Below are 26,297 nucleotides of genomic sequence, written 5' to 3'. Positions count from 1 at the left end.
ATGCAATTGGCGAGTTCAAGGTTTATTTCTTGCAATAACATGATAAAAGGTATAATTTAACCAATATCTGTCAGTAAGTCAGGGACACGGTGTGTTATTCAATCGCCAAGGTCATTGGTCGCAATCTCTACCGCGTACCGTGGCTAGTATTTACGTATGGTCTGGACCCCATGACCTTAGGATGACCCAGGAACATAGACGTGTGTCCTGAGGCTATTACTAGTGTCAGTCGAAAGTATAGTAAGATGTGTTGCTTATTTTTGACAATTTGCCCCGAAATCTACTGCCAAGAAAATTTCCAACCTGTGGCACACACGATAACCCACTTCGCGCCCGTGTCGGTAATTTTACAATATACTAAGGGACCGGTCAGGTTCTCCTGCCTGTGGAGGTAGGAGGGGGGATTAGGTAGGTGGATTTTCCATCGGGACAACGAAAACAGGCTGACCACTCCCCCATATATATCGAAGCGTGAAACTCTGAGTAACGACTTATTAGATCTTTATTCTTTAGAATGAAGTATATATATCTTTAGAATGAAGTATATATATAGAGTTCCAGTACTACCAAAACTATATATATATATATATATATATATATATATATATATATATATATATATATATATATATATATATATATATATACACACATTGTATATATATATATATATATATATATATATATATATATATATATATATATATATAGTTTGTCTGATGATCGCACAATGCGTGAAACTCCGAGTTACAACCAAGAAAGAGTTCCAGTACTACCAAAACTATTACGCTTTGCCACTGCGGTATAGAGCACTGTCTTAGCAGATTGATACTCACCGAGTAATATATATATATATATATATATATATATATATATATATATATATATATATATATATATATATATATATATATATATATATATATATATATATATATATATATATATACTCGTATATACATGACAGGTATTTGATCGTTAATTAGAGTGGATTGCTTGACTGTTTCGCAAACAAATAGCACCATCATATAATTAGCGACTACACAGAGTTAATAAAAGGTGGGGCGACTGCTTGATATCAAAATTGTACACCTCTCGTGGGGTCTCTCCTAGAAGCTCTTGAGGTTTTCTGACACTTAAAGCCAATTTGTAGGCTGTTTGATTTTCAGACCCTTTTGGGCAACAATTTCCACACTTTACAAGACGGCACCAACATGTAATTATCAACTACATGTACAGTCATGGGCTTGGATTGAAATATTTACATTGTATTTTCAACCGTTTAATAGCATCTTGACAGGAACAGGTAGGAGGGGGGGGGGGCTTGAGATGGGGATATGTCCAATTCTTATGGGAGTCCTATGGGTTGGGCTCACTCCAGAAGCTCTGGAGGTCTTTTACCCTTTTAAAGCCAATTTTTAGGCCATGTAGACCCTTTCAGACAATAATTTCCGAGCTTTACAAAACAGCACAAAAATACTTTAAAAAATTAGGTTATTCATAGCCTTCTAGGTAATATTTCACAGCTTTGAAAAGCTAAATTTAGTGTAAGTTTTAAATGAGTTTCGCATGACTCGCATAACATTGGCATAGCGGCATTACTATTGCAGATACGGCAAATTCACTGGTAATTAAGAAACCGGAATCTGATGGGATGTGGTGATTTGTAGTGTTAATATAACATGTCGTGCTCGAAATAGAAAGTATACACTGCGTATTAATCCCTTCATACTGAAGAGTAGAACGATTTATATTAACTTCTTTTATATGCAATCTATGAAGATATACCATTACGGAACTTTCAACTTTTGCACCAAAGTGCAATCTATGGCTACTGATTGTGAAACAGCCAAGTATTTAAATGTTAGGGAGTGTCCAGATTTTACTTCCAGGGGGACCCCGGAGGATTTCCCTTTTTCCTTGTGTATTTTTTTCATGGCCCCCTACAAAAGCTTGGGAAAAATTGATGCCCCCCTGCAAGTTCTTGATTTTTTTCCATGCCCCCCCCCATAGACTTACACACATACACAAACACATTATACAAACACAATGTACATGTATGTATGTATGTATGTATGTATGTATGTATGTATGTATGTATGTATGCATGCATGCATGCATACACTTACAAAAGAGTATAAACCTCACAATGAACAAGAAGACGTTTATTGTAAAGCGCCAATCCTTCTCTGCCATTATGAATACTTCGAAAACTCAATACTCATACAAAAAAAACTTAAATGTTTCTATGTATAAAACTTAAAAATAGCATCAATGGTTCTGCACAACTGTATGAAATGTACTGATATGAAGGAAAGGAAAATGAAAATATCTGTTTTGGACTTTAACTTTAAGTCGTTTGCACACACACACACACACACACACACACACACACACACACACACATACACACACAGACACAGACAGACAGACACACACACACATACATACATACATACATACATACATACATACATACATACATACATACACATACACACACAGAGACACAGACAGACAGACAGACAGACAGACAGACACACACACACATACATACACACACACACACACACACACACACACACACACACACACACACACATACATTGCTTCAGTACCATGCCTATAGCCTTTGAACCTTTGTTCAGTTGTGCTAAAATAAATAAATACTCATAATAACATAAAGTTTCTCAAATTCTGTGTATAAACTTTTACAGGGTAAATCATTATACTGAAAAAAAGAAGATACATTTGTAACCATTCCATGCACAATGACAAGAACAACATATATTTCCATTGGGCAATGTGGGTATACTTTAAATACTTCACAACTGTTCTACTTTTTAGATATATATTGAATACAACTTTAGTTCCAGTGCTGGTTTGTGTTGCTCAGCTTGTCAACAATGCAAGACTTAGTGTTAATATGAACATTTTTATTATTGGATTGAATAGTCAAAAACTGAAATAATTTAACTATCAACATTTGTGCTTGTTGTTATACTGTTATACTGATAGACAAGTTTTAATTCTATTTCCAGTATTATGGGATTTCACTTGGCAAAAATATCAGATCAAAACATTGGGAAGAGCAATAGAAAAAGAGAAAACAAGAAATGTAATGACTATGACTGCTTGAAGTTGTTCTTGAGTGGAACGCTTGAAAAATGAAAGTGAAAGAGTTAGATAAATATCTTGATGAGCATTAATTACCAAAAAGAGAAAATTAAAAAGAGAAAAATTAGACATAGTATCCACTCACATAATAGGAACAGTAGAATTTAGATCTAGAAAACTGACTAAAATTAAATTAAAACTAATATCATGGACATGAGTGAAACAGATAGTTGTGACTCTGAGACTGAAAGTGACTCTTCTGCAATGCATGTTCTAGGCTGTGATGGAGACAATTGTGATACTGATCGCTCAGAAAATTCATGTACTGATGATAATACTGATAGTGATGAAACAAGTCTTGCACATCCTCGCAGACAAGTTACTTTGAGAAGTGCCAGAATTGCAGATCAATTTATGTTGCATTAAATACTAATGTTTTTTTCCATGATCCCTAGAAAATTGTGAAATTTTTGTTTAGCCCCCCCCCCCCCTATTTTTTCCTGGGAAAAATTGATGCCCCCCTGAAAATCCTCCGCCCCCCCCCGGAAGTAAAATCTGGACACTCCCTTATGTAACTAGCTAGTGTGGTAGGTAAGACGCACACACATACATGTATCATCGTGTGAAGTAATAATATATTAAAGAATATAGGCGAAATTGATGTTTTCTTCCAACCCCATAGCCAGTCTTTTCTTTTATAGGATGACTCCCCCCCCCCCTCCCCCACATATTGCCAATTTCAAAAACAGGGTGTCACCCCTACCAATCAACGACCAGCCCCCCCCCCCCCCGGCCGAAGAACCTGACCGGTCCTTAATACTAGAACACTGTCTGTCCTTGAGAGTAATCTGACAGTAATTTAATATTAATGATTTGAAAGTTCAGTGGAATGTGCGCATGCGTGAAAGGTCATCTCGGGAAAAGGTCACCTTGTTTGACACTTAGAGTGTCTGTCACCGGTGATAAAAGCTTGCCACGCCGATGAACAAATCTTGTCAACATGTGTATTACTACAGTTGCAGTCTAGGCGCCTTAATGATAAAGTATCATCAGCTTTTATGTCAAAATGGAATTTGATTGTCTTGAAAAACGAGTGAGTCGGCTTCTCCGTAGACTAGGTGTCGTTGTCGGTAACCGGTACGTTTGGTTCATTATTATTCCGATAATTGTGTCTCTGTTATTAGCGTTGGGTGGTTTACGTTTTACACAAGACACTGATATCGAAAGTTTATTTAGCCCTGATAACGGACCAGCGAAGAAACATCGCCAACAAATCAAGGAACATTTCCACTTCAATTATGATGGCGGCTTCGTACCGACTCGAGTCACAGACATTGGGAGATATGCTCACGTCATCGTGAAAGCGAAAGAGAACAATGGCATCAATGTATTGGAAGAAAAAACCCTGGCTGAAATTCTTAAATTTGACCATGATGTCAAAAACATAACGGTGTCACACACAAGGAATGGCCATGAATTGAAATTTAGGTATTTGGATATTTGCGGGAAATGGAAGACGAGCTGCGTTGATTCAAATATTTTATTGCAGCTACTTAAATATGACGCTGGTTATGTTAATGTGCTCCATATTTCATATCCAGTCACAGTCGTAAAAGGTATGGAGTATTTCATCGGGGGAAGTCTTGGTGGAGTTGAATATCTCAATAATACAGATATCATCAAATCAGCCAAAGCGATGTCTTTGCTGTATTCCTTACGATCAGATGAACTTGATGACGTCAGTGGTAAATGGGAAGATAAATTCGTCGACTTGGCCTTGAACTTTGAATCTAACAACATTGATATTTCGTTTATAGTTTCAAAGACATTAGATGACGATTTCGTGTCTATTATAGAATACATGATACCGTATCTCGTCATTGCTTTCTTGTTGCTAACAACGTTTGCTGTGTGTACATGTATGATGTCTGACTGGGTTACAAGTAAACCTATTCTTGGTATACTGGGTGTAATATCAGCATTACTTGCCGTTGTATCAGCTTTCGGTTTGTTATTGTTATGTGGAGTACCATTTATTCATCTGGTGATTGGCATGCCTTTCCTTACACTTGGTAAGTACAACTTGAAATTGTAGGGTCGCTTTGTTATAGAAGTAAGCTTTAATATACCAAACGATACGTATACATATTCATGACATTATCTATGCATGAGCTTAGACACAGACAAACACTATATACATGTGCAATACCAGGGCCCCTTAGCACATTGTTTTGTATCACTACACATATGACCCAACATGTGACAATAGGTATATCAATGATTTGATACATGTATGCAGCACTGATTATGATAGGTATACATACATACATACATAAATACATACATACATACATACATACATACATACATACATACATACATACATACATACATACATACATACATACATACATACATACATACATACATACATACATACATACATACATACATACATACATACATACATTTATACATACATACATACATACATACATACATACATACGCATACATACATACATACATACATACATACATACATACATACATGCATACATACATACATACATACATACATACATACATACATACATACATTCATACATACATACATACATACATACATACATACATACATACATACATACATACGCATGCATGCATACATACATACATACATACATACATACATACATACATACATACATACATACATACATACATACATACATACTAGTACATACGCATGCATGCATGCATACATACATACATACATACATACATTACATACATACATACATACATACATACATACATACATACATACATACATACATACACAGACAGATAGACAAACAGACAGACGGACGGACAGACTGACACACACACACACATACATACATACATACATACATACATACATACATACATACATACATACATACATACGCATACATACATACATACATACATACATACATACATACATACATACATGCATGCATACATACATACATACATACATACATACATACATACATACATACGCATGCATGCATACATACATACATACATACATACATACATACATACATACATACTAGTACATATGCATGCATGCATGCATACATACATACATACATACATACATACATACATACATACATACATACATACATACATACACAGACAGATAGACAAACAGACAGACGGACGGACAGACAGACTGACACACACACGCACATACATACATACATACATACATACATACATACATACGTACGTACGTACGTACGTACGTACGTACGTACGTACATACATACATACATACATACATACATACATACATACATACATACATACATACATACATACACACCATGTTTAAGTAGCTTATTTTATATATATATATTATATATTCATATGTTATAATTCATGCAGCTTTATTTTATTCAATAATTAGTTGTATGATTGAAATAACAGATATTTCATATTTGGCACAGACAAATTATTAATGTCATTTCAAACATATGGTGCACTAGGTCACAAGACAAAAATAGTAGCTTCGTTGAAAATACCACTAATATATAAATGTAAGGTTATAAATTTAAAACACCACTACAAACGTGATATTCATCTAGTGACATACATACAGGATACTGATGGCCATGGATGTTCATAGATGCATAAGTAATAAGGTGATGATAGCATACATTTGCAATGTGTCGTCTGATGTGATATTACACTATAAGATACGTCTTGTCGCTCAGCCCTCAATGGCCTTGCTCCTGACAGGGGTTGATGGCGCCGTCGTGGCCTACCTTACTCCCAGAGTTACAGAGCAATGTGATACGAAAAACAAACCAAATTTCCGAGTACTGTACAGTACTGAACATAAATAGATCTCAGCTGAAGTGAAACGAGAACGTTGCTTTCAAACACAGATAGAAAAGGACTTTTGTTTTTTGAAGAATAGAAATCAATCGCCACATTGTGAATTGGGAAACATCATGGCTGAATATTATATAATGACCAGTATAGGATTAGAAGTGTTGTTATGTGGCTGAAAGACACAGTAGTAGTAGTTATTGTAGTAGTAATAGTAATAGTAGTAGTAGTAGTGGTAGTAGTAGTAGTAGTAGTAGTAGTAGTAGTAGTAGTAATAGTAGTAGTAGTAGTAGTAGTAGTAGTGGTAGTGGTAGTAGTAGTAGTAGTAGTAGTAGTGGTAGTGGTAGTAGTAGTGGTAGTAGTAGTAGTAGTAGTAGTAGTAGTAGTAGTGGTAGTGGTAGTAGTGGTAGTAGTAGTAGTAGTAGTAGTAGTGGTAGTAGTAGTAGTAGTAGTAGTGGTAGTAGTAGTAGTAGTAGTAGTAGTAGTAGTAGTAGTAGTAGTAGTAGTAGTTACTGTAGTAGTAGTAGTAGTGGTGGTGGTGGTGGTAGTAGTAGTAGTAGTAATAGTGGTGGTGGTGGTAGTAGTAGTAGTAGTGGTGGTGTTGGTGGTAGTGATGGTGGTAGTAGTTGCAGTAGTAGTAGTTGTTTTTGTTGTTGTTGTTGTTGTTGTTGTTGTTGTTGTTGTTGTTGTTGTTGATGATTTATTATTGTGACTTGCAACCCAAGGAGTTGCCCAGCATAATGTACTTGCCGCCAATCGACAGATACGACAAAAAGAGAACATTTTGCTTCATGTGTTACAAAACTCTGCCCAATTCACAACGAACACAAAGGTCGTCACGATCTAGAAACACCAACCAGCCTTCACACTTTATTGATATCAAGATCTAGTCGTTAAATAGATATTACAAAAGTGAATTTAAAAAAAATGTATCCTTTCAGCCTAGGGAAATATTTGCTTCATAATAGCCCTCGGGGTAATAGACGTCTGCTAATGCCCTCATAGCTATAAATGTATAGTATTGTAAAAACCATTAAGACTATAGCAGAAAACAAACGATGTCCCGGATAGTATTTCTATTCAACTTGTGCTTTGCCTTTAGTTTTTATTTAAAACTGATAAAAAACGATCCATAGCGTTAGGCAATGCTAGTATTATAATCGACACATGGTATTCAACTCACTCATGCTGAGTACAACCCAACAGTTGTTAGAAGATATGCCCTCGTCCTAGCCAAGGAACTATTTCCACCAATCAATATCGTCATTATAAAGGGGTCATTATTGATTCGGCTAAAATGATTTATTTACACAGGCTTGCCAATAGTTCTAAGTTACCTCCAAATCAATATTAAAGTCAAATAAAAAAATAGTGTGTTTCCGGTGACCCGGTCAACCGTAGTTTAAGCCGGCGACATTTTTGTAATTTTTTTTTTTTAAAGTGAGAATTTACCTATATTTCCGTGTAAATATTCTTACCAAAGTATCTTTGTGTCAATTCTTTATTACATGTAAAGTCACATCCCAAAGAAATAAAGACTTTCAAAAATGTCAGTTAGATTAATACACAACGAGTACAGTCTACATATTGTATTCGAGTACTTCACCTATAATTGTCTTCATTTACCTCGTTTATACCTCGCCAAACTATCACAGAAGTATTTTTATCGACGAGTATCTTGTCTTAGGGTCGAAGCATATTTTCCCCAATAAATAGGAAGGAAATAAAATAAAACTCCGAACTCCGAATCAGAAAGACAACAACATTTTTTTTTTAAAAATGCCGAAATATATTCACAACTTTTACATACTTTTTAGTTTAATAGTAATATATATAAGATATATCAGTACATACTTTTCATTATTGCAAACCGTGACTTGAAAGAGACATCGACAAGCTTGGCGACCTAAAGCAAAAATGCAAATTCCCGAAACACTGATGATTAAATCAAATACAAGCTTTTTTCTACTACACCAACTTTTGTTAAGTACTACACGAATTGGTCTGTTCCAATTGAGTCACAAGCGCCTTGCATATTAATGAACTAATTTGCATACGGAAGAAAAAACTAGTTATGCGAAAAGCAAGCTACTGTTTACAAAACGCTTTGAAATGATTTCCACCGTACGTAATCCGTCAGTGACATTGCGAAAGACAAACGTTTATAATGCGAAAAACTAAGCAAGCTAGGCAACAAGTAGGTTTGTGAAAATACTAATTTATTTATTTATTTATTTATTTATTTATTTATTTATCCACAGGTGTTGGAGTTGACGACATGTTCATAATGATAGCATCATGGCGGACGACATCTCCACGACTTTCAGTTGCAGAACGGCTAGGAGAGACATTCTCAGAAGCAGCATTGTCCATTACAATAACCAGTTTAACAGATGCATTAGCATTTGGTGTCGGTGCCATCTCTAACTTTCCTTCGGTCAGGATATTTTGTTGTTATTGTGGCGTTGCCATAGTATTTGATTATCTTTACCAAATAACGTTTTTTGGTGGTTGCATGGCATTGATTGGTCATCGGGAAAAAGAAAACAGGCATTGTATTACAATGAAAAGGGTATTTCCTAGAGTTGAGGCTCCGTCCAAGATGTACAGAATATTCTGTGCAGGTGGACTGTCTAAAAACAGAGGCGATGACAAAGATAACATTTCGGAACACATTGCGGCTCAGTTCTTTGCTAAATATTACGGACCATTTATAACCCATTGGTGGGTTAAGTTGTTAACTGTTGTTATATATGTAGGGTATATTGGTGTAGCGGCTTGGGGATGTCTTCATCTTTCAGAAGGAGTAAGTCCAAAACAATTAGCTCTAGATACATCGTATAGTATAGAGTACTATGAAGCTGAGAGCAAATACTTAGCAGATTACGGCCCTGTGGTTCAATTTGTGATTACCAAACCTCATGACTATTCAAATGTCACCGTACAAAACGAAGTTAGAAATGTAGTCACAAATGCCGGTGAGAGTGAATATTTTTTTAACGAAGGCAGATATACCACCCAGTGTTGGTTGCTGGATTATTTACTTTTCTTGAACCAAACTGGTTTGACTTACCCTGATGAAGAGACTTTCTTGTTAATACTCCGAGAACAATTTCTTAACTCGCCGTTGTTCGAGCACTATCAACTTGATCTTTCCTTCGGACCTCAAAATATGACAATTCAATCATCACGATTTCTCATGATTTCTCGAAACGTTGCGAATGGGTCGGTCGAGGTGAAACGTGACTTCCTACACAAATCTCGAAATATAGCCGAAAGTTCATGGATACCAATGGTTGCGTATCACCCGACGTTTGTTTTCGACGACCACTTTGATTCTATTCTGCCGAGTACGATTCAAAACGTACTTATCGCAACTGTTGGTATGTTACTTGTTTCGTTTCTACTTATACCACAACCTATATGTGGAATCTATGTCGTCATATCAATTGCCTCAATCGTTACTGGTGTTCTAGGCTACATGGCATTATGGGATGTTGGTCTTGACTTCGTCTCCATGATCACCATCGTTATAACTATAGGTTTCAGCGTTGATTACTCGGCTCACATCACGTATGCTTTCGTGATTTCACCGGGAGAATCTCGCAATGAACGAGCTGTCCAGAGTCTGCGTCTTCTTGGCCTGCCAATTGTACAGAGCGTTATATCGACCCTGTTGTCTATATCCTTGATTTCAGCTGCCCAAAATTACGCATTTCGTGCGATTTCTAAAGCGGTATCACTCGGAATAATCTTTGGTGGTTTACACGGTTTGGTTTTCCTTCCCGTCTTTCTAACTTTAATTGGTCCCAAGAAATCTGTCAATACATCTCAGAAAAAGCGCAGTGATTTGGAGCAGCAAGGTTATGACTTTGAACTAGGAGAATACTTAGCGAACTCAAATCACCAACCATTTGAACTTGTACGTAATCCCATATACCGTGAATATGGCGAGGAGAGAATGAGGGGTCGGGGAACTTTTTCAGAGGGGGATTTGTGGCAGCCTGTTACATCGTATCATCGGCAACGACCCAAACTTCAAAGGACCGCTTCTCTCGATAGGGCAGGAGTTGAAAGACCGCGTTCACTTTACACGCCAAATAGTGTGAAAGGTGCTTATGGTATTAGACAAGTAGAACTAATATCGATATCAGGATTGGCTGCCTCTAATGATGACATCATTATTTGCATCACTACTTCGTTGTAATGTACGCCCCCATCGGTCAATGATGACATCATTATTTGCATCACTACTTCGTTGTAATGTACGCCCCATCGGTCAATGATGACATCATTATTTGCATCACTACTTCGGTGTAATGTACGCCCCATCGGTCAATGATGACATCATTATTTGCATCACTACTTCGGTGTAATGTACGCCCCCATCGGTCAATGATGACATCATTATTTGCATCACTACTTCGGTGTAATGTACGCCCCCATCGGTCAATGATGACATTATTATTTGCATCACTACTTCGTTGTAATGTACGTCCCCATCGGTCAATGATGACATCATTATTTGCATCACTACTTCGTTCTTCATGTAATACACCTCTTCAGCGGTAGAGTGGTAGAGCAATGCAACTTTTATTATTTACATTGTCTGAAATAGCAATTATTTACAGTCTTATTTTTTAGAAATATTTGTGTGTTGTGCAATGTAGGAGAATTTGATGGTTGAAGATACCATATATGATAAAATGAATACTCGTAAACATACTGCATTTGTTTTGAAAAGAGAAAAGCAGAATTTTGTTTGTGTGAACATAACGCTCATCCAAACTTTAGTGAACACTTCTACATTTTTTAGTTATTCTTGTATCATCATTTTCCACATAGACTCAATTTACTTCGTCTCGTTTTTACGCTTTGACGAAAAATAATTCTGCTTGAGGGAATGTTGATAACTATGGTCGTAAAAGGGACAATGATTTACGAGTCTTCAGACTCTTCACTGCCGTGAAATATACTATGCATGACGTACAATGCAAACCTTTGTACGTAATATCATGTGACCTATATTTCAGTGTTTGTACCAGAGCTTATTTTTCAGATGTTTTACTGATAGAACTTTGTTTGGGTAAATTAACATCCCTACAACTATTTATCGCTAAAAGTGTGCTTTGTTCAATGCAAAAAAAAAATCGAAAATAATAATAATAATAATAAGATGATTTGTAATGCGCCTCATCTCCGAGGAGCTCGAAGCGCAGACGTGCAATGATTAAGTTCATAGGAAGTATACATGGGTTTCATTTTTTTGCGTATTAACAGCTGTTGATCTAAATTTTATGGTAATATTTCCAATGTAACACAGAGTGTTTCTAGAGAATTCCACTGGTACGAGAAAGTTTCAGTCATCTGTGATTTATTGAAATTTAGAAGTAATGTCTCAGCTCCACATTTGTTTAGAAATAACTGTGAACTTTTAGATATTTTTAGAAATTGTTTTTATCTCAGTTTGTTCGAAAAAGTTGCAGTGGCAATACAATGCATGAATAAGCCCAGAAACAGAATTACAAAATGATGTAAAATTACTACTAGATGAATCCGTGCTATAGGCTGCCCTCATCGTAACTGTTGAGCGAGGATGGAAATGTCAATTCTTGCCCGCGTTGTTTGGCTGGTGTTGTGACGTGAACGATTTGTACAAACCAATGCAATTATATTTTATCTTGTTGAAATATTGTTCAATTATTTCACAAGGATTGTATATTATAAAAAGCAAAGAAATATACTATATATGTAAATTATTATTTGATGTGTTAATAACACGTGATCATTTTCACCTAGCATTTTATGACTAAAAAGCAAAACATCGTGACAATAAAAGTATCCTAGGAAAGCATAGTGTTCACATTGTCTTTTATTATTGAAATCGAATTACAACCCACTCACCCCCACACACGGGATATACATATGTATGTATGTATATATACACATACACACAAATATACATACATGCATATATACACACACATACATACACACACACACATACATACATACATACATACATACATACATACATACATACATACATACATGCATACACACATACATACATACATACATACATGCATGCATGCATGTATGCATACATACATACATACATACATACATACATACATACATACATACATACATACACACACGCATACACACACGCATACATACATACATACATACATACATACATACATACATACATACATACATACATACATACATACATACATACATACATACATACATACATAGGAGTGCAAAAGTAATGAGTAGAATATAGTCCTGATAAATAAATTCAATCTTGACGTTTCGAATGAATATTTAACAAAGACAAGTAGGGCACGATCTGACATTATATATACATATATATATGTTATGGCATAGCACGAAACATCCTAAGTACTATTATATAGGCGTGGAGCAGCAATGACGTTGAGGGCGCTCTTGCAGTTTCCCCAAGCTCGCCAATTGACTAACCTGGAGAAAACGTGCACTGGATGGCGTAGACCCGGGTGCACTCATCGAGTCGAATGCAGCTACACTGACACAGTCGGCCTTTTCGATAACTCTGTCCTCGACAGCAATACGAACAGTCGCCCGTGATACAGGTATGCTTTTTGACATTCCTTAGTAAACACATTTTATGTTATTTTGTTTTTAAGTTTTTTGTAGCTTATTAATTTCTGGTGTTTTTTTCTGTTACCCAACATTTATAGAGTGACAACTTGAACTGAACCGCACTGAACCGTTACTGGCAACTTGAATTGGACTTGTTCTTGGCCCAAAGCATGTCAAAATAACTTAACTAACCGGTTTAGTAGCATCAGAATATATACTGGCACAGTTTTCTTTTATTCTCTGTCTACTACTACAAATACTTTGAGCCAAGTCTTTATTTTGTCACATTTGCTTCTGCCTGGAATACACATATCATGTACACGATGTGGTGAAAAGTTCTCATAGAGGTCCAGATCAGCTTTTACTACGAATTGTACGCGAAAGCCATTTCATACGATGTTGGCTTTTTTTCTTGCTATCAAGCTACAGGTCGAAAAAAGCTTCCTGCAGTGTAATTTCATTTCAGAAGACCTACTAGTGGCAGAGTGCTACTTGTAAAGGGGTTTCGAGTGAAATATAAGCATGTGCTACATAGCGGTGTTGATATTCATTGGAGGTTTATTTGTTATCGCTGGATATGCAGGTGAGACATTCAACTACTGTATGCATAAAAACAGAATCTGAATATTAACCATTCTGCTACAGGTGGTGATCCTGCATATATTATTGATTTCTAACAAATATCCATGTACGACAAATTAAATATTGTGCTAAATCGAACGAAACCGTGATGTACCCGTAACACCCCTAACTTATCTTAAGAGGGCAGAGTGCATGGGATGACTTTGTCCGGCTTCAGTTAGGTCCAGGGGTGGTCAATCATTGAGCACTGCTGATTGGCTGGCTGTTGACAGGTGACCATGTTATCTAATATCAAACCAATTAAACTAAATTAGATCTACACATTATCAAACAATACAGACCACTCTTTGTTGGAATTATAGCAAACCTTTCAGATAGTAATTTTTTTTCGAATAATCATTATTTACGAGTGTAACCTATATTAAAACAGACCTGATATTAAAACTTCATTTTCGACCTAGTAAATCGAAAACATGCCATGAACAAGTTAGAAGTATAGTTTATTTCATCGACGGGGTTAACCCATCACAATATCCCCACCCCACCCCACCCTCAGCCCTCTAAAACACTCCTTGCAATTATCCCAGATCACTATAGTGATCTGAGCAATTACTAAGTTAACGAAGAACACAACATACATGTAACTATAACCCTTTTTCCAAGACCAAAGGTGTTTTGTTTTTCTTTGGTTTTTCATTTTCTCTATGGAGGTTCAAAATATGTCATACGATTTCCAGGCACATTATGTCCTTAAGGATATCTTCCTTATTTCACATTTCTGAGTAGAAACACACCACAGACCTCTTCACCCACTCTCCCTTGCCGTCCCTCACGAATTCTAAACGCCGTGAAATACGGTTTTCAAATTGATCATTTCAGTGGAAGATGCCTATCCTAAAATTGGTGCACTCAAAGTGGCAATCAAAAACGCCACTGTCAATGTAGAGCAAGCTGTCCAGGAAACACAGGAGACTTTGGAGAGCTTTACCCCAATAACACCTGGTGACTTCTTGACAATATTCAAATATCCATCAATGAGAGCCGCTGCAATGATCAAAACAGAGGACGTGGTTGAAACTGTAATGGACATTATGAAATCAAACGAAATAGTCGATGGTGAAATAAAACCTATCAATGGACATGGACGTAAGTTGTTTTGGTTTGGAAATTGATTCAAAACCTACAAAAAACCAAAAGTTTCCCATCGCGAAAATGTCAAGGTTAACAGTAGACCGTGACCTATATAACTGAACAGGTACAATTATATTAGATTGTTACTGGAACTAGTCTTACAATAACACAGGTACAATTATATTAGATTGTTACTGGAACTAGTCTTACAATAACACAGGTGCAATTATATTAGATTGTTGCTGGAACTAGTCTTACAATAACACAGGTGCAATTATATTAGATTGTTACTGGAACTAGTCTTACAATAACACAGGTACAATTATATTAGATTGTTAGTGGAACTAGTCTTACAATAACACAGGTACAATTATATTAGATTGTTACTGGAACTAGTCTTACAATAACACAGGTACAATTAGATTGTTACTGGAACTAGTCTTACAATAACACAGGTGCAATTATATTAGATTGTTACTGGAACTAGTCTTACAATAACACAGGTACAATTATATTAGATTGTTACTGGAACTAGTCTTACAATAACACACTTGTTACAGGATATATTTATGTTTTTAGCAATTTCAGTAACAAAAACGAACTTGGTCTTTTATTTTACTTTCTTTTCTTTTTTACAAACACCGCAAAGTTGTTTTATTTATTAAATATCCAAAATAAATTACCCATTTCTCATATTGTCTCTAACACTCGTGACACCGTCAGTAATGGCACTATCACGATCTTGTTATCGTAGTATGAATTCTGAAACCATGTCAAGATTATTGAACAACGAAATTTGAATGGACCATCATCATGTATCAATACATTGATTAGTTCGTATCCACTTATATCCAGTCTAGCCTACTTCGATAAAGTCTGTAACGGTGTGGGTTGTTATGATAAATTTTGTTTTATATTAACATGCATGTCAGAAAACTAAAACATGGTAGTAGAACCATGTTTTACAGTGGAAAGATTCCATCGGGCTGGGGATGTTTTACAGTGGAAAGATTCCATTGGGCTGGGGATGTTTTACAGTGGAAAGATTCCATTGGGCTGGGTATGCTATGTCAAAGGAAAATCAACATATAGGTATAGTCTGAATAGCAGGATTTGTAAAGAAAAGTAGTAACTGTTAAAGTGGTACAAGCTGAGTTTATAATCATTTTACTTGAGAAGAAATACATAAAACCTCGAATAAACTATTTATTATTATAATGTTTTATGTCAGTGCATGCCTTCTATTCCATTATAATTGTCTTCTCAGTGCATGCCTTCTATTCCATTATAATTGTCTTCTCAGTGCATACCTTCTATGCCATTATAATTGTCTTCTCAGTGCATACCTTCTATGCCATTATAATTGTCTTCTCAGTGCATACCTTCTATGCCATTATAATTGTCTTCTCAGTGCATACCTTCTATGCCATTATAATTGTCTTCTCAGTGCATACCTTCTATGTCATTATAATTGTCTTCTCAGTGCATACCTTCTATGCCATTATAATTGTCTTCTCAGTGCATGCCTTCTATGTCATTATAATTGTCTTCTCAGTGCATGCCTTCTATGTCATTATAATTGTCTTCTCAGTGCATGCCTTCTATGTCATTATAATTGTCTTCTCAGTGCATGCCTTCTATGTCATTATAATTGTCTTCTTGCAGTGTCATAAGGCATTTGGCGTATAACAATTATGTCATCGAATCATTTATTAGCTATATCTTAATAGTAGGTTTGGGTGCAGCCAATTGCAAGTGATAATTAAGTATGCATTGGTAAGTAGAATACCGCGAGTAACTTTTAAACGTGCAGCAAAATTTTCGCCATAAATTGTATAAACTCAGCCTGGCCCCAGCTAGAAGTATTTGAACTTTATATGATAGTTTACACAAACTTGGAAAGTGTGCCATCAATAGAATAATATCAAAGAATGCATTACTAAGGCCACGTTTTACTGAGAGAGAGAGAGAGAGAGAGAGAGAGAGAGAGAGAGAGAGAGAGAGAGAGAGAGAGAGAGAGAGAGAGAGGGAGAGAGGGAGAGAGAGAGAGAGAGAGAGAGAGAGAGAGTGTGTGTGTGTGTGTGTGTGTGTGTGTGTGTGTGTGTGAGTGAGTGAGTGAGTGAGTGAGTGAGTGAGTGAGTGAGTGAGTGTGTGTGTGTGTGTGTGTGTGTGTGTGTCGAACGTCATTTTACCATGAGTATCTCCCTGTGATACCCATCGAGTAGTCATGATTACACGATTTCAACGATAGAGAAAGTTGTAATATGGTGATGTCTGCGCCTCTCCGTGTGTCTGTCTGTGTCATCGTTTCCTTTTTTTTAAAAACAACACTTAGCTAAATTGGAAATCAAAATGATTCGAATATTAATATTACAATGTATTTCAATCCTTTGTTATAACTCAAAAACATCATTGTTTATTGTAAACATAGGAAAACTAACAACCGAAGAACGAGATCAGGTGGTACACCAGTCTGGTTGTTTGGTGAATCAATTGGCAGTGGAAAAGTGTGCTAGTGCCTTGATCTTTAATACCAAATACCGTACTGTTGACGGTACGTGCAACAATTTCCGTCAACCTGACCGTGGTTCTGCGTTTCAACCTCTCCGACGACTTCTACATCCTATATACGAAGACGATTATTCCACACCGGTAGGCTGGAATCCCGAAAAACTCTACAATAATTACCTTAAACCCAATCCACGGGCCGTTTCGACAGACATTGCAACCAGCAACGAAGTCGAAGAACATAAATTCATCACAGCTATGAACGTAGTATGGGGACAATTCTTAGCGCATGATATGCAGTTCACTGTTTCTAATCCCAGTCACGTGTCATTCACGGAGGGTGTAAGCTGCAAAGAAATATGCGAAAATTTGTCACCATGTTTTCCGATTCCCTTACCCCTTGACGATAGGAGGCGACCCGAACAAACGTGCCTGGAGTTCACTCGCTCTGGTGCTGTCTGCGGAACAGGGAATCCGTCGTCGAATGGTAAACGCACTATTTATCGACAACAGTTAACAGCTGTTAGCTCTTACATAGACGCATCGCATATCTACGGTAGTACTAACCACATTGAACTTGGCAGACGAGACATGGACTCACATTTAGGATTCCTAGCAGTTGGTGAAGCAGAAGCTGCAACAGGGCGCCCTCTAATGCCCTTGGATCCCAGTCCAGCGATGAAATGTTTCGCAGAAGAAACGAGAACAGTCATGGGTCCTTGTTTCGTGGCTGGTGATGTCAGAGCCAACGAAATCCCAACTTTGACGTCACTGCACACCTTATGGACACGGGAACACAATCGTATTGCAACAGCTTTGGCTAACATGAACTACCACTGGGATAGTGACACGTTGTACCAAGAAGCTAAATCAATCGTGCAAGCAGAATTTGAACATATCACTTATACAGGGTATTTACCAAGTATTTTTGGACCCAGTGCAATGATGAAACTAGGGACGTACACGACATACAATAACAAAATCGATTCCACAGCCATAAATGTCTTTGCCACAGCGGCTTTTAGGTTCGCTCACGGATTAGTATCACCAATCATGGCACGCTTGGATACGGATTTCCAACCCATTGCGGAGGGTAACATTCATCTCCACGAAGGTTTCTTCCAACCTTGGAGAATTATAGAGGAGGGTGGGATCGATCCAATCATCCGGGGTCTTTTTGCAGTTGGTGCAAAAGACTTGAATCCTAGTTCCCCAATATCCGACGAACTGACGGAACATTTGTTTGAGACCGCAGACGAATTGTCTCTGGATTTACATGCACTGGATATACAACGTGGCCGAGATCACGCCTTACCGGAGTACAATACATGGAGGAAATATTGTGGACTTAAAAAGGCCGAGACATTTAGTGAGTTCACGGAAATTTCTAACTCAACAGTTCGTGGCAAATTACAGGAGCATTATGGCCATCCTGACAATGTGGATCTATTCATTGGTGCCTTATTGGAAGACCCCATTGGCGGATCTGTTATGGGACCAACTTTTGAATGTTTATTGGTTAAGCAATTTAGAAGATCAAGAAATGGTGACAGGTAAACAGTTATTTTTCCTGGTCAAAACACTTCAATTCATAACAGGGGCAAGGAAGGATAAACAGGTGTGTTTTTTCATGATTTCACTATTTCTAACATCATTTTCTTGTTTTTCTCTATATTTCACACAATGATTACCATCATAACTATCATTTCCTCTGTCTTTCCATATTTCCCTATCATAATCAATTTTCCTGGTAATATTAAACTTTATTTGAGATGTAGAGAAAAACAAAACAAAATTATACTAGAAATCCTGGAAATAATTTTTTTCAAAAACTCTGTTTATCCCACCTGGCCCCTAGGCCTATGCATTCATGTTTCATCAATTTGATCTCTAAGATCAAGCGAACATCCAATCAGAGCATAATGCATATACTAGCAGATGTCAACTTTTCTAATCTGTTCACTGGTCGAGTTCCACTTTGAAGTTTATGGTGGACTTTCAGGGCTCCTGTGTGATGCCGAAGTATTTTGTTAGGTGTATCGCACAATTTGCCAAGAGACTTGTCGCAGGCTATCGCTCAATTTGCTACGGGACTTGTCGCAGGCTATCATTTTTGAATAAATTTCCATACACTTGTAAATTTAACACGCCGTTCAATCATTGTGTTCGTAAATGCTACGTCTAACACTCCGTTCAACTATTATGTTCATAAATGCTACGTCTAACACTCCGTTCAACTATTATGTTCGTAAATGCTACGTCCAACACTCCGTTCAACTATTATGTTCGTAAATGCTACGTCTAACACTCCGTTCAATCATTGTGTTCGTAAATGCTACGTCTAACACTCCGTTCAACTATTATGTTCGTAAATGCTACGTCTAACACTCCGTTCAATCATTGTGTTCGTAAATGCTATGTCTAACACTCCGTTCAACTATTATGTTCGTAAATGCTACGTCTAACACTCCGTTCAACTATTATGTTCGTAAATGCTACGTCCAACACTCCGTTCAACTATTATGTTCGTAAATGCTACGTCCAACACTCATTATGTTCGTAAATGCTACGTCCAACACTCCGTTCAACTATTATGTTGGTAAATGCTACGTCTAACACTCCGTTCAACTATTATGTTCGTAAATGCTACGTCCAACACTCATTGTGTTCGTAAATGCTACGTCTAACACTCCGTTCAACTATTATGTTCGTAAATGCTACGTCTAACACTCCGTTCAACTATTATGTTCGTAAATGCTACGTCCAACACTCCGTTCAACTATTATGTTCGTAAATGCTACGTCCAACACTCATTATGTTCGTAAATGCTACGTCCAACACTCCGTTCAACTATTATGTTGGTAAATGCTACGTCTAACACTCCGTTCAACTATTATGTTCGTAAATGCTACGTCCAACACTCATTATGTTCGTAAATGCTACGTCCAACACTCCGTTCAACTGTTATGTTGGTAAATGCTACGTCTAACACTCCGTTCAACTATTATGTTCGTAAATGCTACGTCTAACAGTCTGTTCAGCTATTATGTTCGTAAATGCTACGTCTAACAGTCTGTTCAGCTATTATGTTCGTAAATGCTACGTCTAACACTCTGTTCAACTATTATGTTCGTAAATGCTACGTCTAACAGTCTGTTCAGCTATTATGTTCGTAAATGCTACGTCTAACACTCCGTTCAACTATTATGTTCGTAAATGCTACGTCTAACAGTCTGTTCAGCTATTATGTTCGTAAATGCTACGTCTAACACTCTGTTCAACTATTATGTTCGTAAATGCTACGTCTAACAGTCTGTTCAGCTATTATGTTCGTAAATGCTACGTCTAACACTCCGTTCAACTATTATGTTCGTAAATGCTACGTCTAACACTCCGTTCAACTATTATGTTCGTAAATGCTACGTCTAACAGTCTGTTCAACTATTATGTTGGTAAATGCTACGTCTAACACTCTGTTCAACTATTATGTTCGTAAATGCTACGTCCAACACTCATTGTGTTCGTAAATGCTACGTCTAACACTCCGTTCAACTATTATGTTCGTAAATGCTACGTCCAACACTCTGTTCAACTATTATGTTGGTAAATGCTACGTCTAACACTCCGTTCAACTATTATGTTCGTAAATGCTACGTCTAACACTCCGTTCAACTATTATGTTGGTAAATGCTACGTCCAACACTCCGTTCAACTATTATGTTGGTAAATGCTACGTCTAACACTCTGTTCAACTATTATGTTCGTAAATGCTACGTCTAACAGTCTGTTCAGCTATTATGTTCGTAAATGCTACGTCTAACAGTCTGTTCAGCTATTATGTTCGTAAATGCTACGTCTAACACTCTGTTCAACTATTATGTTCGTAAATGCTACGTCTAACAGTCTGTTCAACTATTATGTTCGTAAATGCTACGTCTAACACTCTGTTCAGCTATTATGTTCGTAAATGCTACGTCTAACACTCCGTTCAACTATTATGTTCGTAAATGCTACGTCTAACACTCTGTTCAACTATTATGTTCGTAAATGCTACGTCTAACACTCTGTTCAACTATTATGTTCGTAAATGCTACGTCTAACACTCCAACTATTATGTTCGTAAATGCTACGTCTAACACTCTGTTCAACTATTATGTTCGTAAATGCTACGTCCAACACTCTGTTCAACTATTATGTTCGTAAATGCTACGTCTAACACTCCAACTATTATGTTCGTAAATGCTACGTCTAACACTCTGTTCAACTATTATGTTCGTAAATGCTACGTCCAACACTCTGTTCAACTATTATGTTGGTAAATGCTACGTCTAACACTCTGTTCAACTATTATGTTCGTAAATGCTACGTCTAACACTCTGTTCAACTATTATGTTCGTAAATGCTACGTCCAACACTCTGTTCAACTATTATGTTGGTAAATGCTACGTCTAACACTCTGTTCAGCTATTATGTTGGTAAATGCTACGTCTAACACTCTGTTCAACTATTATGTTCGTAAATGCTACGTCTAACACTCTGTTCAACTATTATGTTCGTAAATGCTACGTCTAACACTCTGTTCAACTATTATGTTGGTAAATGCTACGTCTAACACTCCGTTCAACTATTATGTTCGTAAATGCTACGTCTAACACTCTGTTCAACTATTATGTTCGTAAATGCTACGTCTAACACTCTGTTCAACTATTATGTTCGTAAATGCTACGTCTAACACTCTGTTCAACTATTATGTTCGTAAATGCTACGTCTAACACTCCAACTATTATGTTCGTAAATGCTACGTCTAACACTCTGTTCAACTATTATGTTCGTAAATGCTACGTCTAACACTCTGTTCAACTATTATGTTCGTAAATGTCTAACACTCTGTTCAACTATTATGTTCGTAAATGCTACGTCTAACACTCCGTTCAACTATTATGTTGGTAAATACTACGTCTAACACTCCGTTCAGCTATTATGTTCGTAAATGCTACGTCTAACACTCCGTTCAACTATTATGTTGGTAAATACTACGTCTAACACTCCGTTCAACTATTATGTTGGTAAATGCTACGTCTAACACTCTGTTCAACTATTATGTTCGTAAATGTCTAACACTCTGTTCAACTATTATGTTTGCTTTTTCTATTTGCTTCCAAAAGGGAGTTAAGATATTGACGAAAAATAGTTTAAAATCCTTATTAGGATTTATTCATGTTTGCATACTCCAAGAATACTTGGGTGTAACTTCTTGTTCACAAATGTCATGAAAGTGGTGAAGGATATTATGACATTAATTTGATTTAGTTGCCATCACAACAAACTGATCGATAAATCAGTCCCCTTGTCCTATCATAATATATACTACATGTATTGTTCTGATGAAGATGTTTATTTTTTTTCTTACTGCCTTTTTCTAAAGGTTCTGGTACGAAAATCCCGATGTTTTATCTTATGTCCAGTTGAAAGAGATTAAGAAGTCTACATTGTCACGAATCATTTGTGATAACACAAATATAGAACGAGTTCAGAAAGACGTGTTTCTTAAGGTGAACGACGAGGCAGACTACATTAATTGCATAGATATCCCATCTGTTAATTTGACAGCATGGCGACATGACAATTCTGGTAAGATTCTTATATAGACGAATACTAGTAATTAGTACGACGTTCCGAGATCTTTTTTTGCAACAAAATACTTCGGTAAGGGACAAGGTCAATAGTTCAATGTAGGATAAGAAAACTAGACTCTTTTAGTTAGACATCAGCACCCCCCCCCCAACCGCACCCCTACTAACTAAATTGGCCAAAATTGAAAAGTGTTTCTGATAGCACACCCAAAGTTCACATCAATATGTAGTGCTGTGAAAACAAAGCCTGTATGCTGTGAGGGAAAAGTAGTTTTTTTTAACATTTTACTTTAGTTTAGTGCCATGCATTTATTCGCGAAACATTTTTTAGAAATATTTTGTATTTAGGGGTACAAAACAGACCCAACTAAATAGCTCACCCCCCCCCCCCCCCCCGTAAACGAATTTAGCTTTTTATCCTACATAGAATTACTAACCTCGTTCCTAAGTAGATCGACTTGGTTGCGCCATCCATTATAAAAAAATATCGTTGACCTCGGTGAAGAGTGCACCTGTGCACCTTTCTGTCATTCTCTCTGTGGTCACTGTTTAGTGACCACAATTAATATATTTCAGGACTGGTCGATAACATCTGAACGCCGGTGACTGACACGTCCCTTGGGAGGCTACTAGAAATTGGGTAAAATAAAAAAAAAGAAAGAAAGCTGACCACATTTTCCTTACCCCAAATTTGAAATGAATAACAAATTCAAAACATGTAAAGATGATAAGACAATAAAAACCTTCCTCAGGACTGGTGCCAGTCTAAACACGAGACTTAACGTATCTGGGCTAGGATGTCCTACAAGCCCATCTCTGTCAAAGGGTGATTGACGTCATATTTTATATATATTCTATGTATCTGCTTCCGATATTTTCAATCACAGATAAAGAGTCTCCTGTCTTGAAATGTCCAGACGATATAAATCAGGCAATGCCACCAAGAAAGAAGAAAGTAAAAGTACATTGGAATCTTCCCATCGTCACAGATAACATGAATGGTAACATCACCATCATTAGTACACGTGATAGTGGTGATCCTTTCTATCTTGGTATCACTAAAGTATCCTACTCAGCTGTTGATAGCTCTGGTAACGGTGCAGTGTGTTCGTTTTCGGTTGCTATTACAGTAAGTTAAAAACTTTGATTCAAATACAGACATATATACGCTTATAAATATGACGCGCTTACATATTCAGTGTTTTTCCTAAGGGCGGCAAGTAGGTGAAATCTACCGGGGTTCCCATGTCGGGTTCCCAAACATAATTACCGTTGACTGTGTGGGAAAACACTGCCATCTTTATCCCTTTCTGCCACCTGGGTTCCCAAACCTTAGTAAAAACACTGTTACATACATTAGATCCATGGCATAAAATGTATAATCATTTGACATTTATACATGCTTATGTGTCTGTCTGTCTATGTCTCCATATGTCCTTCAATCCAAGTTCGTTTAGCTGTACGTCAGACTAGTATCAGCAAGACTTGTAATAAAATTATAAACTGCATACGAGACGATATATGTGGTATGAACTGGAACATAGACTTTATTTATCAAAGCCCTGAGTTCGGCCTGCGGCCTCCCTTCAAGGCCAGAGCCAACATTCGACTAACTTAAATTTTACAAACCACTTTACAGGAAAACTTGGAATTGTCTATTGTCTAAACATGACTATATGTAATTATAAATTACGTGAATGACGCTTACTTCCTTGAATTTGAAACAAACGGGCGCCTTGGCCTTGAGGACAATTGTTTCCCAGACACGCTATCTTTTAAAATACTAAACATATAGGGTCATGACATTTCCGTCTTATCTAAAATGTGATGCCCGCATCACTAAACTCTCTTATTCTCAGAAAAATGATAGCAATAGCTATTGAAACGAGATGGCGTAAATTTATAAAAGCGCGTCTAAATTATTGTCTTGACGCCCATGCCAGCTATTGCAATAAAAATTTTCTCTAACTGGGTATTTAGCGACACAGTGTCATGTCTGAACCCAAACGCGGTAATTACAAATTTATGACACTGGCTTATGCCCTGCACACGATTTCATACATACACAGGAACAAATGCATATATACACGGACACCTGTACACATACATACATACATACATACATACATACATACATACATACATACATACATACATACATACATACACACACGTCATGTTGGTGCTTACACTATAAAATATCATAAAAACTTCCTTACTACCCATGAATTTACGTATGTTATATCTCTCTCTCGCTCTCTCTCTCTCTCTCACTCTCTCGCTCTCTCTCTCTCTCTCTCTCTCTCTCACTCTCTCTCTCTCTCTCGCTCTCTCTCTCTCTCTCTCTCTCTCTCTCTCTCTCTCTCTCCTCTCTCTCTCTCTCTCTCTCTCTCTCTCTCTCTCTCTCTCGCTCTCTCTCTCTCTCTCGCTCTAGTAATAGAATAAGACAAATACTTATTGTATTAGATGAACTGCTTGCAGCCTCAGATCTACAGACAGAAGGACATGCATCTGAGGCACTGAAGTTGTCACACCAATGGAAAGATGACCTCAAAAAAAATAACGACTTCCTGACTGAAAATCATTTGGAAATAAGACTCAGGTTTTGTATTTCCGAGTTTGTATTTATTGGGAAATAATTAACATTGTCACCATTTGTGATTTCATCACGACGCCAAAGTTAGGTTTTCGTTCGCTTTAATTTAATGCTTTCTCGTTGTCAATCGCTTTAAATTATGATAGTATTTGAATCTAGGTGTGAATGAAAACAAATTATGAATATTTTTTATATATATTTTAATGT

General features: G+C 36.9%; 2 protein-coding genes across 2 annotated transcripts; both read left to right on the top strand.

Moving 5' to 3' along the window:
* Positions 1 to 4,042: 4,042 nt before the first annotated feature.
* On the top strand, positions 4,043 to 12,738 carry LOC144448424 (patched domain-containing protein 3-like). Its single transcript, XM_078138668.1, has 2 exons — positions 4,043 to 5,189; positions 9,269 to 12,738. The coding sequence occupies exons 1-2, from the start codon at positions 4,184 to 4,186 to the stop codon at positions 11,212 to 11,214; spliced, it is 2,952 nt and encodes a 983-aa protein (XP_077994794.1). The 5' UTR covers positions 4,043 to 4,183; the 3' UTR covers positions 11,215 to 12,738.
* Positions 12,739 to 14,162: 1,424 nt separating this feature from the next.
* LOC144448219 (peroxidasin homolog) lies at positions 14,163 to 25,160 on the top strand. Its single transcript, XM_078138372.1, has 6 exons — positions 14,163 to 14,223; positions 15,102 to 15,368; positions 17,785 to 19,414; positions 23,287 to 23,492; positions 24,382 to 24,623; positions 25,134 to 25,160. The coding sequence occupies exons 1-6, from the start codon at positions 14,163 to 14,165 to the stop codon at positions 25,158 to 25,160; spliced, it is 2,433 nt and encodes an 810-aa protein (XP_077994498.1).
* Positions 25,161 to 26,297: the final 1,137 nt, after the last annotated feature.

Source organism: Glandiceps talaboti, chromosome 17 (assembly GCF_964340395.1).
Source record: "Glandiceps talaboti chromosome 17, keGlaTala1.1, whole genome shotgun sequence".
Taxonomy (NCBI): Eukaryota; Metazoa; Hemichordata; class Enteropneusta; family Spengelidae; genus Glandiceps; species Glandiceps talaboti.
Note: the sequence above shows the minus strand (reverse complement) of the source record. Positions and strands in the feature narration are given on the sequence as shown.